Below are 13446 nucleotides of genomic sequence, written 5' to 3'. Positions count from 1 at the left end.
ATAAATCTTTGATTTCCTTTATTTAAGTGGAGTAAAAAAGCAAATTATTGATTGTAAAGTATAAACACTTCTGGTGTCTTAAGGGAAAAATTGATTTTTGATTTGATTATCTCTATTTATACTATTGAGGAGGGTTATATTTTTTTTATGGTATATTATCTAAAAATCACATTACACATATTTAAATTTATTGAATAGAAAAGATTGTAAAAGAACATAGACAGAGCAAGATTTCAATTGTTTTCATACAAATTAACATAATTCATTGCAGAAAAATAAAAAAATATATTAGCTAAAGGATACATGTTAAATTTAAAAAAATATATATAATAAAGATGATGTTTTTTAGATGTAATATATTATTGTTATATTTTATTTTCAAGATTTCTTTGTATAGAAGCCTATTGCTTACAGCTATTTTTTATCAACGCAACATTATTTTAAGAAATCTATGCATTAGAGATGCATAGCTAATTGCTTGAGCTTTGAACTATTAATCCAGTCTAATATATCAAATGTAATATAGTATTCAAAAATCTTTGAATATTTTTTACTTTGTAAGAGCCTCACTAGATACTAATTATTGTACTTAAACTATTTTTTATACTTTATAATATTCTTCATGATTTGTTTGTATGGTTTGTTAGGAATAAGTTCAATGATGATATCTTAATTCTTTTATTGCATAAGAAAGTTGAAAAACGACTTGATAATATTCTTTAAAATGTTTGGGTTAATCTTTTGATGAATGAGATTATCTTCTTAACATAAAAATGATTAATTTGTTGTGGTTTCTTCATTGATTTGGTTTTATGTTTCGCTTTATTCTAACCCATCTAGATTATCTTGATTTTCTTATCTCTAGAACATTAAGTTATTTGAGTATTCTTAGTTTTATGAGTTTTCAAAGCTTTAATCTAAACTAAAAATATTTTAAAAATAACATTACTTATTTTCAAAGTAATAGGAAAGGAAAAATTTACTGATTTTGATATTCAATTTTTTTTGACTCTGTCATATTCTCATAAATAATAAATTATAAATTATTGTTTATATGTTGATTTTTCAGAATTAATTATTTCTACGTCATCTAACAAATTTTATTCATGTTTGACCTATTTTAAACGAATTTGTTGGTATAATTAATTGTTAATTTAATTACATACATATTTTTTTTGATATAAAATAATATTTTTAAATGTATTTACTGGTTAATTAGCATGGTAGTACCTATTTGATTTGAAGATATTTCTAAATTAGTATTATATACTATTTAAATATTTCTTTTAATTAACTAACTAATTAATTAATTATTATTATTATTATAAATTATTAAATCTCACATTATTATAAAATTTTATTGCCTATTTTCAATTTTAGATTAATTTAATATTTCGTAATCAATAACTTAACTCTTTAAACTCTCTTTATTCAATAAGGTTTATATCCACCAAATAAACACGAAATTTTTATTACCCTGTTATATATTGTATTGCGAGCAAGATTTCCCCATTAGTTATTTTGATTTTTTAAACAAGTTTAAATGATTAGAAACTTTTATTTTGGAATTTTTTATCATGATGATTAAATAAAACATTTAATTTATATCACACAGATTTTCTAAATATTTTCATAAAAATATTTCCAATTTTTTTTTAGATAAAAAATATTTAAAATTAAAATTAAAAAAATTGTTTATTTTTTTTAATTAAGAATTTATTTTAAATTGCTAACTAAATAATCACCAGTTTTAAAATTCAGATGATTTTAAAATATTTTTTAAAGAAAATATAAATTTTTATAAATAAGCTTATTTCGCTCACATTAAGTTTGAATTCAAATTTGTTAAGAAATCAACAATATCTGATTTTGAAAACAAAATCAAATTTTTAAGTTAGAAAAAACTTAAAGTAAATATTAGCTATTTTTGCTTTCTAATATTTATCTAAAAAATATTAAGAATATTTGGACAATATTTATTTATAATATTTAGCTTAAAAGGATTTCTTTGATAAAAATTTACGATAGATTGATTGATTGCCAGAAATGATGCTTAAAGAAAAAGTATAAAAGAATTTAAGTCAGTTAAACGAATTATTTAGCGAGTTAAGTAAAATATCTTTAAATATGAAGACCTATGTAGTTATCCTTGAAGATCTTTATAACTTGCTAGAAGAATCTACATATAAGGGGGATCCATAGGATCTTGAAAGGCGAAATGACTTTGAGGAAATACAAGATAACAATATTTATGTGGAAGATTATTTAAGCTCTTCTCTAAAATATTAAATCGAAAAGGATATAGACACATGCTTCGCAGCTTGCGAGCAAATATATAAAAAGTAAAAATCAAGTCTTCTAAAGAAAACATGGCAATACTTAAAAATATTAATATTTGATGATCCTGAAGAAGTATTACAAAATGAGAATTTCTCCCTTCTATAAAAAGTACTTAGGGTAAGATTAGAATTAAAAGAAAAGAATTTTGCTATCTTGTACAAAGAGATAACTGAATTGAGAGCTAACTAAGAATATCAGTATAAATATAAGCGCATATCTGAAGAATAAACTGAGCATAAGCAATCAAAGCCTTAGTAAAAAATGAATACAGTTTATAATTTAAAAAACAAAAACAATTTAAGTGGTGGTGAGATTTTGGATGAAAAAAGTAACGATAATTAATTGTCTTTTGAAACTCCCCTACCTCCAGATGCAAATAACAAATTTAAGAATCTTGGTTAATATTTAAAACCAAATAACTCCACTTCACAAAACTTCTTTGCCTAATGTAAAAATATAATATTTTCCTAAATTATTTATTTTTGATTAGATTTTGATAGTATTTATTATTTACATTTGCTAATAAATAAATAAATATTCTATTAACAAGTAAAAAAAGATGATCAAAGTTCTAATAGCAAATCAAAACCAGAAAAGACATAGATAACAAGCATCAAATATAAATTAGAACCATAAACACATGAATCATTATATTGCTAAGATAATTTTTTATAAGAAGTATCTATTTGCAAGATTATAAACTTGAGCGAAGACATGGATGTACATGAATAATATTCCTATAAAGATTTCTATTAATTTAAAAGAGCTTAGTATATTGAGTTATTAAAATCTAGACAATAAGATTTAGGAAGAATTTCTAGAAATCATGCAAGCTTGAGAGTAAAGATTAACAATGACAATAATTAAGTTGGATTTTACTTAGTTAATCATAGTCCAAATGGCACCTACATTTAAAAATCTGGCACCACAGAATGGATTAAATTGAAAGAGGTAGGTCAAGAAAGTTAAATTTTTGAGGGTGATCAAATAGGACTTCTATTTGACAGTCAAGATCCAACAATGTACCTAATAGGCTACAAATTCTAATTAATTGAATGATTTATACAAACTAATATATTAATTAATGTTTATTAATTTTATTTTTATTGCATCAATCAAGTATTTTAATTTGGATTTGTTAATGATATTTTGTTTTTTATGGTATTCTTTTATTCTTTAGAGTACAATTTATTAAAAAGTACCATATGCTAAAAATATTGATATTATTCATTACTATTTTATATTTTTGTTTATTGTGTGAAATGCCTATTTAATTTATAATAATCAAACTATATTAAATTTAATTACATATTATATAAAGCAAGATAAGCATAAAACAGCTTTATTTTATTGTTTTTAGAAAGATTTAATTCGAAAAATTAAAAATTTGAAATAATATATACCTTATATACATATAATATGTCATTTTTTGAATTTTTCAGACTTAAAATTTTAATTTTATAAAATTATTCAAAACATTACTCTGAAAATCCGTTATACGAGATCTAAGAAGAAAGGAACTACAGTTTGAAGTTATAATAATTGTTAAATTAGGATTACTTTTTTAATTATTTTTTTTTTTTTCTTTACTGCTTTTAAACATCATTTATAGAAACAAATAATTTTTATTTCAATCAAGCTAATTAATAATACGATCAAAAAATAAAAAGCTAAAATAAAAAACATTTTTATATTAAAAAAATAGAAATTGATTGCATTTATTTCAATATATATGGAAAATAATCTATTTTTAAAATTTTAATAAATTTGTTGAAATAAATTAAACTTAAAATATACTTCAAATAACTTTTATAATAATAATAAAAATAGATACACAAGTGTGTGAAAAAAAATGATGCTTATTATATTAAAATATTAATTTCTAAAAAAGATATAATTTATTTAATTTTTATATTTATTTATTTATTTTTATTGATTTATTGAATTGAATTGACTTGGGTTATTAAAATTCCTTAATTGGAACTATTTGTTTATTTTAAATTTTAAATTATAGCAGCACTGTCTAGAATATTTTGTTAATATTTATATATGTTGATTTAGTCTCTTTTAGAGTGAGTAAATTGGTAAACATAATTATTATTTAGCAGAGATAGATAGATGTTTTTCATTAGTAGATTTAATTATCATTTTTATTATTTATATTTTTGTTGATATTATTGTAGTTATGAATATTGTGGCCGATTATACTGCTCTTCTTTTATCTATTACCACCAAAGTCACTTGGATTGCCATTATCCATTTGATCTGCATAATAATGATTATTGTTATTCAAACTATAACCAAAATCCATAGAATCTTTTGCTATTGCTGGTCCATTAAATGGAGAATAAACGAATGAATATAATTATTATCCTCCAAAATTACTCATAATTGAATTTCTTCTAGGCTATTCATAATATAAATCGCTTTCCTTTCTATTTTTATCTTCTTTTTTAGGACTATTAGAAAACGAATACTACTCTTCTTCTTTTTCTATTGTTTTATAAATTATTCTTTATTTTTAAAATGTTTAAATAAAAATTACTTTCGTATATTGTATTATGTCCATCATTCCCATCATATCCTTATTCCATACTGTAAAGCTTATTTCTTTACATATGCTATCTTCTTTAGAGAGCTGTAATATCCATAGAAGAATTTTTTCTATTTCCACCGCCTAATATTGAATTAGGGATGTCCGATTTATTATTTGCAGAACCTGATTTATTGATTCCATTTTAGCCATTAGTTGAATTTTCATTGGCACTTTCATCTTATTTACAATTAAAACTGCTATTTCTGCTGCGAATAAATTAACTTTTATAACATATAAAAATGATAATTAATTTAATATGATTCTTTTAAAAATAAAAATTTACTTATTAAACTAGTTGTTAAAGCTTGTTGTGATACTATTTTTATGATTATTTAAATTGTTTGCACTTTTAGTAAAACTTGCTGAAGATTTTAATTCATCATTTTCATTTTTTATGTTGCCCTAAGATAGTAGCGAAGCTTTTTTAGTTGCTGTCTCAAATATAGAGTGAGATCCTACCCCATGTTCTATTTTTTCACTTGCTTATCCTTGGTTATTCTGATATAAAGAAATACCAGAAATTTCATGCAAAATATTAAATTTAGCATATTTTTAGTTTTCTACCCACCACAGCTAAGCACTAGGCTTAAAGGCGGGGAATCTCATTTAAAATCTATTTTTAATATTTACTTATTAAAGTTATTAGTGCTTTTCAATAATTTTACTAATACTCAGTTAGATTCTAGTAATTAGATGATTCGATGCATGCCTTTCTCTACAGCACAATACAATCTTATGGATCTAACAACAAGAGTTTAGTATATAATTTTAAGGCATCTTAATACTTTTTAGCAACTTCATAAATAAGTGCCATGTTAAATAAATTTTCTATTTTTGCAGTATCCATCTAATAAGCACGCTAAAAGCTTTAGAAAGATTCTAAGTGCTAATTAATATTAAATTAAATAAATTTATATGCTAATTAATCGATAAATCATTTTTATTACCATGTTTAACTTGCTAAATATAACTCCTAAAACAGTAAAGTTATCAGGATTGTTAGGTTCTGCTTAAATAGCTTAACTTATTGCATGCATAGCTTCTTTATGCTTGCCAAGCTATTCTAAGCACCTTGCTTACATATAATATATTTCTCTATCAGAATTAATGTAAAGGGCTTGCATCAGAATATCTTTTGATTCATTCTTAAATTTTATGTTAATTACTCATTAAAATTAATATAATTATTATTTACAATTTTCCCATTTTAAAAAAAGAGCCAACTAATAGCCTTGAGAGCAGTAAAATTTCCAGGAGTTAAACAAAGAGATTTATTATAACAACTTGCAGCTTCATCATACTTATTTTTTTTTAAAAATTATCATATTTTATGTTTATTTTAACTTTTTTACCTCCTAGAAGCATTCTAAACATTAGCCTATATTAATTAAAACCAGAGATGCTTTATCTGGATTCTAGTTTTGAGGATCAGAGAGATTCAATAAAAAATACTATTTTAAAATTTTATATTTATATTTAATTGACTAATATTTAAGGTATATTATTACTTCAATAGCTATTTTATACTATAAATTGTACTTATTTATTATACCAAGATAGAGATATATTTAGAACTTCAAAGGAAAATAATAATCGACTTTCAAGCAATGCTTGAAATTTTACTCAGCTTAAGTATAATTTTCAATCTAATTTTTTTTTAATTTATAGTAAATTTGTAAATTAATTTAAGCTAATACATAAATAACTAAATAAATATATATATCTCAAAATATAAATATGAGCTCAAATTCAATATCCAAAAGTTTCTATATTTACCTTGAAAAAGCAAAGTCCTATATTGTACCACAGGTAGGCATCATTCTATCATTTTTAATAATAAGTAAATACATATATATTTTATGTATTGAAATCAATAAATAAGACATAAACTATTTGAGTAAAATGCAAGTAAATAATTCCAACAAAATTTTTGCTTATTTTTTTTACTTTAAGTTTATCATTAATTTCCATAGCATATCTGAAGAAGAAAATAGCTCTATGATACTCTTCGTTGAGTTATAGGCATTTTGCATACAAAACTGCCGCCTTCTCATTTTTTGGCTAAGCTTCAACTATTAATTCGTATATTTTTAAAGCCTTTTATTTTTAACAAATAATTTATTGAGTATTTTAGAATAGTATTTTAGTTATCAATGCTTTATTTAGCTAATTATATTCACTTTGCATTAAATTCAACTAAAATTTCAAAATTCATTTTCTTTTTTTTACAAATTATCAATCATTTGCCATATTTAATTTGTTTTATATTGTACTTGTGCCTTTTAATTGTTTATCCTCTTAAAATAAAATATAAAAGCGATATTTGCAATCCTAAAAATCTGAGATAATTAAGATTATACAGTTTTTTGAGATGCTTTTTTAAAATCAGGCCATTATTTTTCAAACATTAATTACGATAATCTAATTAAGGAGTAGTAATATTTTGTAGTAATATTAATCAGCTAAAAATTAAAATATGATATTTCTTTTAAAAAAAAAACAATACATTGTGATATTAATGCACATTAATAAACGTTTTGCCAGCTTCATTGTATTAATCGATTTTAGAAATAACTTAATCTTTATTTTCAGGATTTAGAAGAGCGCTATATTCTAAATTTAATTTATCTTCTAGTGGAGGGAGATTTAGTTAAGTAAAGATTCCTTAATGTGGTGAGTGAAAAGGTAAAGGAGTAAATTATAAATTGTTTTCTGGTATCATAAACTCATTATGTGGATACTCGTTCGGTTATTCCATCTCTAATCAACTAGCTAATAAAATGGGGCTTATAATTAATTGGCTATATTTAATTTTAATTTATTATTTATCCTTTCTCTATTTCTTATTTTTAGTTTTCTTTCTTTCTTTTATTATGTATGAATCCCTTAAATTATCAATATTATAACAAATTAATTAAATTATTTGCTTTCATTCTTTTAACATCAGTAGAAACAAAAAGTATCATAAAAAGGGTTTGAAATAGCTATAATAACTATAAATAAATAAATTAATTAATTTATTAATGATTAATTAAATATTGATTATAAAATGCAAGTAAAAGAAAAAGAAAATTATGTGATTCTCTAAAAATTTTTCTAACATTTCTTTATCCCTAAACCTACCTCATATCAATAAATCAAAGTATTAATAACTTATTTCCAACTCATTCTATGCTTTTTAAATAAATTTTCTATCAATTGAATAATAAAATCCATTTATTAAATTAAACTAATTTTTATGATAAAATCTAAACAAAATTTGGCATTAGAAATCAATTATTTGCTAATAAAAATTCTCAAATTTTTCATAGATTTATATTTAAAATAAGTATTTACAAATTTTATTATTAAATTTTTTATTTGCTTTTAGTTAATTGTAAAAATTATAAATAAATAAAATTCATAAGAGAATGATGATTTTTCATAAAAAAATTTAATTTAAAAACTTCAATAATTATATTTTGATCATATCAAGTGATAAACATCAAAAATAAATCAAAGAAAAATTAAAAAATACTCTAATTAAATAATAAGTTTATTCTTATTTAACAAATATTTCAAATATAATAACTATTTTTTCTATTTTTCAAAAACTCTTACGATTTAATATCAAATATTTAATTGAATAATTCTCTAAAAATCATTATTTTCTATAAAAATTAAATTTTACTTTTGAAAGTAATAATGATTTTCTATTAATTTACATAAAAAATTAATTATTTATTAATTTAATTTAATTATAAAAATAAATTTTAAGATAATTAATAGGTTTTTATAAATAAAATGGCATGATAAGTACTTAATTTATTTTTTTGCACAAAATTGAAAACTCGTTAATAATATCTTCAAAAATTTTTTTTTATTTTTAAAAATAAATTTTAATTTACAAAATTTGCCAAAATAAAATTGATTTTGCAATTAACTATGGAAATTTCAATATAAAATGTTTAAAAAAATATTTACAATTATATTAAAGAATTTTATTAATATTAATAATATATTTTAAAAAAGGTTATATAAAATTTATTTTTAATCAATCCTCCTAAATAAAAGTTAAATTCAACTCTTTTTTAAAGGATTTTTTAATGGAGAGTAAGGATTTAAAAATTCATACCAAAAGAGAATTATTAATTATATTGGTTTTGAATTTAGCAAAGTAATGATTATCTTATGAAAATTTTTTAAGCTATGATTAATTTATATTATATACAATACACAGGAATAAATACATACTTTAGATTTTAGTAAATATAGTATAAAATTAACGATTTTAGTTATCAATTATTAGAATTTTTTTAATTATTAAAATCTATTTTTAGGCATATTTGTTAAAGTTTTATTTCTAAATACATCAAGCAAACTATCCACTGATCATTATGCTACTATGCATAAATCTTTTATAACTCATTTTAGAATACATTTCCCATTTATCTTCAAATATATTATACCTAATTTAATATAAATTTATATAGTTTATTTAAAATTAATTTTTAATACCTTTCTACTGTATCTAAAGGGCCATTGTCAAACCCACCTAACACATAAATAAATTAATTATCTTTTGATGTAACCGCACTCAAAGTACAACGAGGAAAGTTCATGCTGCTTATAAATATCCATTAATTTAATGATTCATCATACCTATTATTAACCAATAGAAATATTTGAATATTATATACATTCTTGTTTTTAGATTTTTTTACTTTTCAACAGATGATAAGTAGTTTTATCCATCAAAACCTCCTATTGCATATATTCCATCAGGAAGAGTTACAGCTGCAAGAGCTCTTCTAGGAACATTTAAGGGAGCAATAGTCTCCCATCTATCTGTTTCTGGATCATAACGCTCTGCAGTTCTTAGGCAAACATTCTTCGTTCCTCCAAATCCTCCAATAGCATATATTTTTTTGTCTAAACCTAAAGTCACTGCAAGTTCATCTCTTTTTTCAATCATAGAACAAAGTTTTTTTGGCAATTTCATACTAGCCTTATCATACATCTCCACCAAATCTTGTACATTTTAACCATCGTTTCCTCCAATTATAATTATCTTATCTAAAAAATTTTTTAATCAAATCATTTAAATATAAAAGTAGTTAATTACCTCTGCCTAAATTTACTGCTCCAAATCCACCTTTTTAAATATTATTTAAACATTTTAATTTCATTAATTTATAAATTTAAAATCAAAGATACTTTTAGGAGATGAAAGCATCATGCTGCTTATGGTTAACTTGTTCGTTTTAGGATCATATTCTTCACATAAAGCTATTCTCATACCATCCTATATCAAATATGATAAATATTAATATTAATAAATAAAATTGATTACCTATTTTCCACCAATAATTAAAATATTTCCATTATCAAGTCCAACCATAGAAAATTTAGCTCTATTAGTAGGTAATATATCAACTTATTCCCACACGTTTCTATTAATGTCAAATCTTTCTATTGCATATTAGCTGCTTTCTATAAATCCTCCAAATACATAGATAAAACTACCATTTTAGTAAGTAGATATAGTAGAAAAATCGCACTTTTTTATTAAATTGTATTAAGACTAAAAATATCTCAACAAAAAATTACTCTATTCATAAACATGTCCGTGATATCAGTTCTCATAGATTTCATTAAATTATTGCTATTCATTATTGAATTGGTGTTACTGTTAGGTTTTTATCCTGAGGTAAGCACATTCAAGTTATTTGAATTTATTTGGCATTAAAATAAATCTTTTCTTGCAGATTCTGGATAAGAATTATTGTCTATAAACTAAAAGTTTTAATCATCTAACTCATCTCCTTGCCCAATCTAATTAATTTTAGATTGAGTAGAGGAAGGTTTATAAATACTTCTACTTTTTTAAGTAGTATCATTGAAATCCTACTAACTAATTTTATCAGTTGATTTATATTAAGCTTATCCATTGCTGTACATTGTTTTACTATTTAAAGGAAGGCCTTCATTAATTTAAAAGACTTATTTTAATTAATTATTGCTGCTTTAAACTTGTTGCTATCTAGTTAAAACATTTTTTATTTTAAATTAACTTCCTGAATGAATTAAATAAATTACATATTTGTTATATTGTTTGACCTTAGCGGAGAAATATTAGGTAAATTTTTCTCCTTGTTAAAGAAGTTTAAATTATCATTTTAGTAAGAGCTATTACTATAGTTACTTATCCTTTTAGAAGGAGTTAATGACTTTTCTCCTCTATTGACATTTTATTCGTTGTTTTATTGTGTCAGTTTTTCCTTCAGTATGTTTCTTAGCTCATGGTAATTATCTATTGAAATAAAGACCATTATTTTTATAAAGTCAAGAATTCAAGAAAAATTATTACTTAATGGTTTATTTAACTCACTTGAAATGCTTTAAGGGTTAGTGCTTGAAGTAGACCTATCGTTTCTTCCTCTAAAATTGGAAAAAAATATGAAAAAACTTATGATTTAACTAAACAATTTACAGTTTGTAATTTCCCTAATTCAAATTTTATTGAATATTTAGATTTCCAGTAGTTACTGCTTACTATAATGTTTACTAACAATTTTAATTTGAATTATTCCCATAGGATGTACCTATTGCTTCTTTAGTTTAATCCTTCTTTTACATAATTTGATTAGATTTAGTTCTATTTTATAAAAATGCAATTTAATGATATTAATTTTTTTCGTTTAATACCTATAAATGTTTTATTATTAAACGCATGTAATCCCTAATGGACCAATAGAAGCAACCTCTTTCCTATTTTAAACTCTTTTAACTGCAGGTTTATTTCCTGTTTAATAAACTGTGTTAGGTTTTTTATTTTATTATTGTGGGTTTTAGTTTGAAGATGAAGATATTGCATTACTTGAAGGTTAATTTGTTATATTGCTTGTTTAAGTATTGTTGTTTAAAATTTCTTTATTGCTGTTGGAAGAAGTATTATTTTATTATACTTAATTCAATTATTTTTTGGTTTGTACTAGTTAAACTTATGTTGTAAGAGGATTTTATTAGTTAGCCTAATTCAAAGTTTGAAGAGAAAGCATTGATTTAGTTAATGCATGCAATTCTGAATCTTTACTAAAGAAATTTTAAATCTGCTTAAATTCAATTTTATCTATTTATTACACCTAATTTATTTTACTCATAATTTGTTTAGTTTTTTATAAACTCTTTAAATATTCAACATCTTGCATTACTGAGCACTGTCTGTACAAAGTTTAAAACTCATTTACATCTGATATATGATTTTAATAGTACTTTTCTAGCTATTTCATTTAATTTTCTTAGTCAAGCAATGCATCCTAAACTTTACTTTTCAGTTTACTTTCTTTCTCATTAATAATTTTTTTAACATCACTAAAAAAACTGCAAATTTCTGATAATTAGACTTATGCCTTTTTAAATTTAATACATAAAACATAATTTTTTTAATTTTTATCTCATTTTTAGATATTGTTAAATGTTTACTTAACTAGAAAGGTCTTTCAAATTTGCATCTATTTATTGCATAATGTTAATTGCTTTTTTTTCTTGTTATCTGCTTTAGTCAAAGAACTCTGATTGCTTCTACTTTTGTTTTTAAACTGAATTTTCAATAGAATCAATTGAATGTTGCCTATGACCATCTTCCAAAATACAAGTTATGCAAAGCAATAATTAATCATCTTCACAGTATGCTTTATATTTATAATTTAAGCATTAAATTTATTATTCGATTATATACTAAAATGTGTTACCTTCAAACTTTTTAAAGTGCTTCTAACAGATAGCATATCTTTCAGAAAGTAAATTTGCATCTTTGATATTAGAATCTAATGTTTTAAGTTCTGAGGTAGTATTAGTGTTGGGATAAAAAGATTACTGGCTTTATGATTTTGCAGGAGGTGTTATTTCTTATAATATGTAATTTGCTGCTTTAAAATTGCTTAAACTTGTATTAGTTAGGCCTTACAAATTTTAGTTTTATTGCTAAGTAGTTTAATTATTTTCTTTGTTTACATAAAGAGAGGTAACGTTAGAATTTAATAAAATGCTGCTTTAAAACCCTAAATTAGTTTTTGCTGGAGTTACCATATTTGCTAAAGGTTGCTATTTGTTAATATTGATTAAAGCTAAATTTCTAGGAAAGCAGGTAACCATTGGTGCTATATTTTTAAAGCGACATTCGGGACACACTATTTATCCATCTCTATACAATTCTGCTGTACATTTTTCACATATTGAATGACCGCAATTAATTAATAGTCTTGGCGATCTATCAGTTTCATTATATTAATTGTTACACCCTTGGCAATTCATATTAGCTATTATGCACTAACTTTGAGAAAATAATTTTTTACAAACACCTAAAAATTTATAATATAATCAATGTATTTAAAAAAGCAGTTTAAGATCTTTTTTTAGCTATTTGTATTTATATAAAGATAATAATCAATAATTGTATTTTTAAATTCCTACTCGTTTTAACAATAATCAGTTTATGGAAATTGTGCAATATTCAAATTTATTAACTA

At 22.4% G+C, this 13446-nt stretch overlaps 4 protein-coding genes across 4 annotated transcripts; 1 reads left to right on the top strand and 3 right to left on the bottom strand. All coding sequences in view use genetic code 6, as the record gives it.

The window, feature by feature from the left end:
- Nucleotides 1-378: 378 nt before the first annotated feature.
- TTHERM_00502450 (hypothetical protein) lies at nucleotides 379-1222 on the bottom strand (the record flags this gene model as incomplete). The annotated part of the gene is made up of 3 exons (XM_001022299.2): nucleotides 379-922; nucleotides 984-1115; nucleotides 1209-1222. 3 exons carry the CDS (start codon nucleotides 1220-1222, stop codon nucleotides 379-381), a joined length of 690 nt encoding a protein of 229 aa, XP_001022299.2.
- An 824-nt stretch (nucleotides 1223-2046) lies between these two features.
- On the top strand, nucleotides 2047-3399 carry TTHERM_00502440 (hypothetical protein; the record flags this gene model as incomplete). The annotated part of the gene is made up of 2 exons (XM_001022298.3): nucleotides 2047-2788; nucleotides 2891-3399. 2 exons carry the CDS (start codon nucleotides 2047-2049, stop codon nucleotides 3397-3399), a joined length of 1251 nt encoding a protein of 416 aa, XP_001022298.2.
- Nucleotides 3400-4465: 1066 nt separating this feature from the next.
- Nucleotides 4466-7694, bottom strand: TTHERM_00502439 (anaphase-promoting complex, cyclosome, subunit 3; the record flags this gene model as incomplete). The annotated part of the gene is made up of 11 exons (XM_001470914.2): nucleotides 4466-4833; nucleotides 4886-5157; nucleotides 5220-5549; nucleotides 5602-5822; nucleotides 5884-6081; nucleotides 6132-6236; nucleotides 6289-6387; nucleotides 6445-6582; nucleotides 6713-6757; nucleotides 6884-7033; nucleotides 7443-7694. The coding sequence occupies 11 exons, from the start codon at nucleotides 7692-7694 to the stop codon at nucleotides 4466-4468; spliced, it is 2178 nt and encodes a 725-aa protein (XP_001470964.2).
- A 1593-nt stretch (nucleotides 7695-9287) lies between these two features.
- Nucleotides 9288-13231, bottom strand: TTHERM_00502430 (kelch motif protein; the record flags this gene model as incomplete). Its single annotated transcript, XM_001022297.3, has 13 exons — nucleotides 9288-9384; nucleotides 9434-9577; nucleotides 9640-9991; nucleotides 10041-10070; nucleotides 10133-10220; nucleotides 10269-10475; nucleotides 10526-10958; nucleotides 11015-11228; nucleotides 11286-11356; nucleotides 11409-11573; nucleotides 11624-12327; nucleotides 12401-12609; nucleotides 12670-13231. The coding sequence occupies 13 exons, from the start codon at nucleotides 13229-13231 to the stop codon at nucleotides 9288-9290; spliced, it is 3276 nt and encodes a 1091-aa protein (XP_001022297.3).
- Nucleotides 13232-13446: the final 215 nt, after the last annotated feature.

Source organism: Tetrahymena thermophila, assembly GCF_000189635.1.
Source record: "Tetrahymena thermophila SB210 genomic scaffold scf_8254487, whole genome shotgun sequence".
NCBI lineage: Eukaryota > Ciliophora > Oligohymenophorea > Hymenostomatida > Tetrahymenidae > Tetrahymena > Tetrahymena thermophila.
Note: the sequence above shows the minus strand (reverse complement) of the source record. Positions and strands in the feature narration are given on the sequence as shown.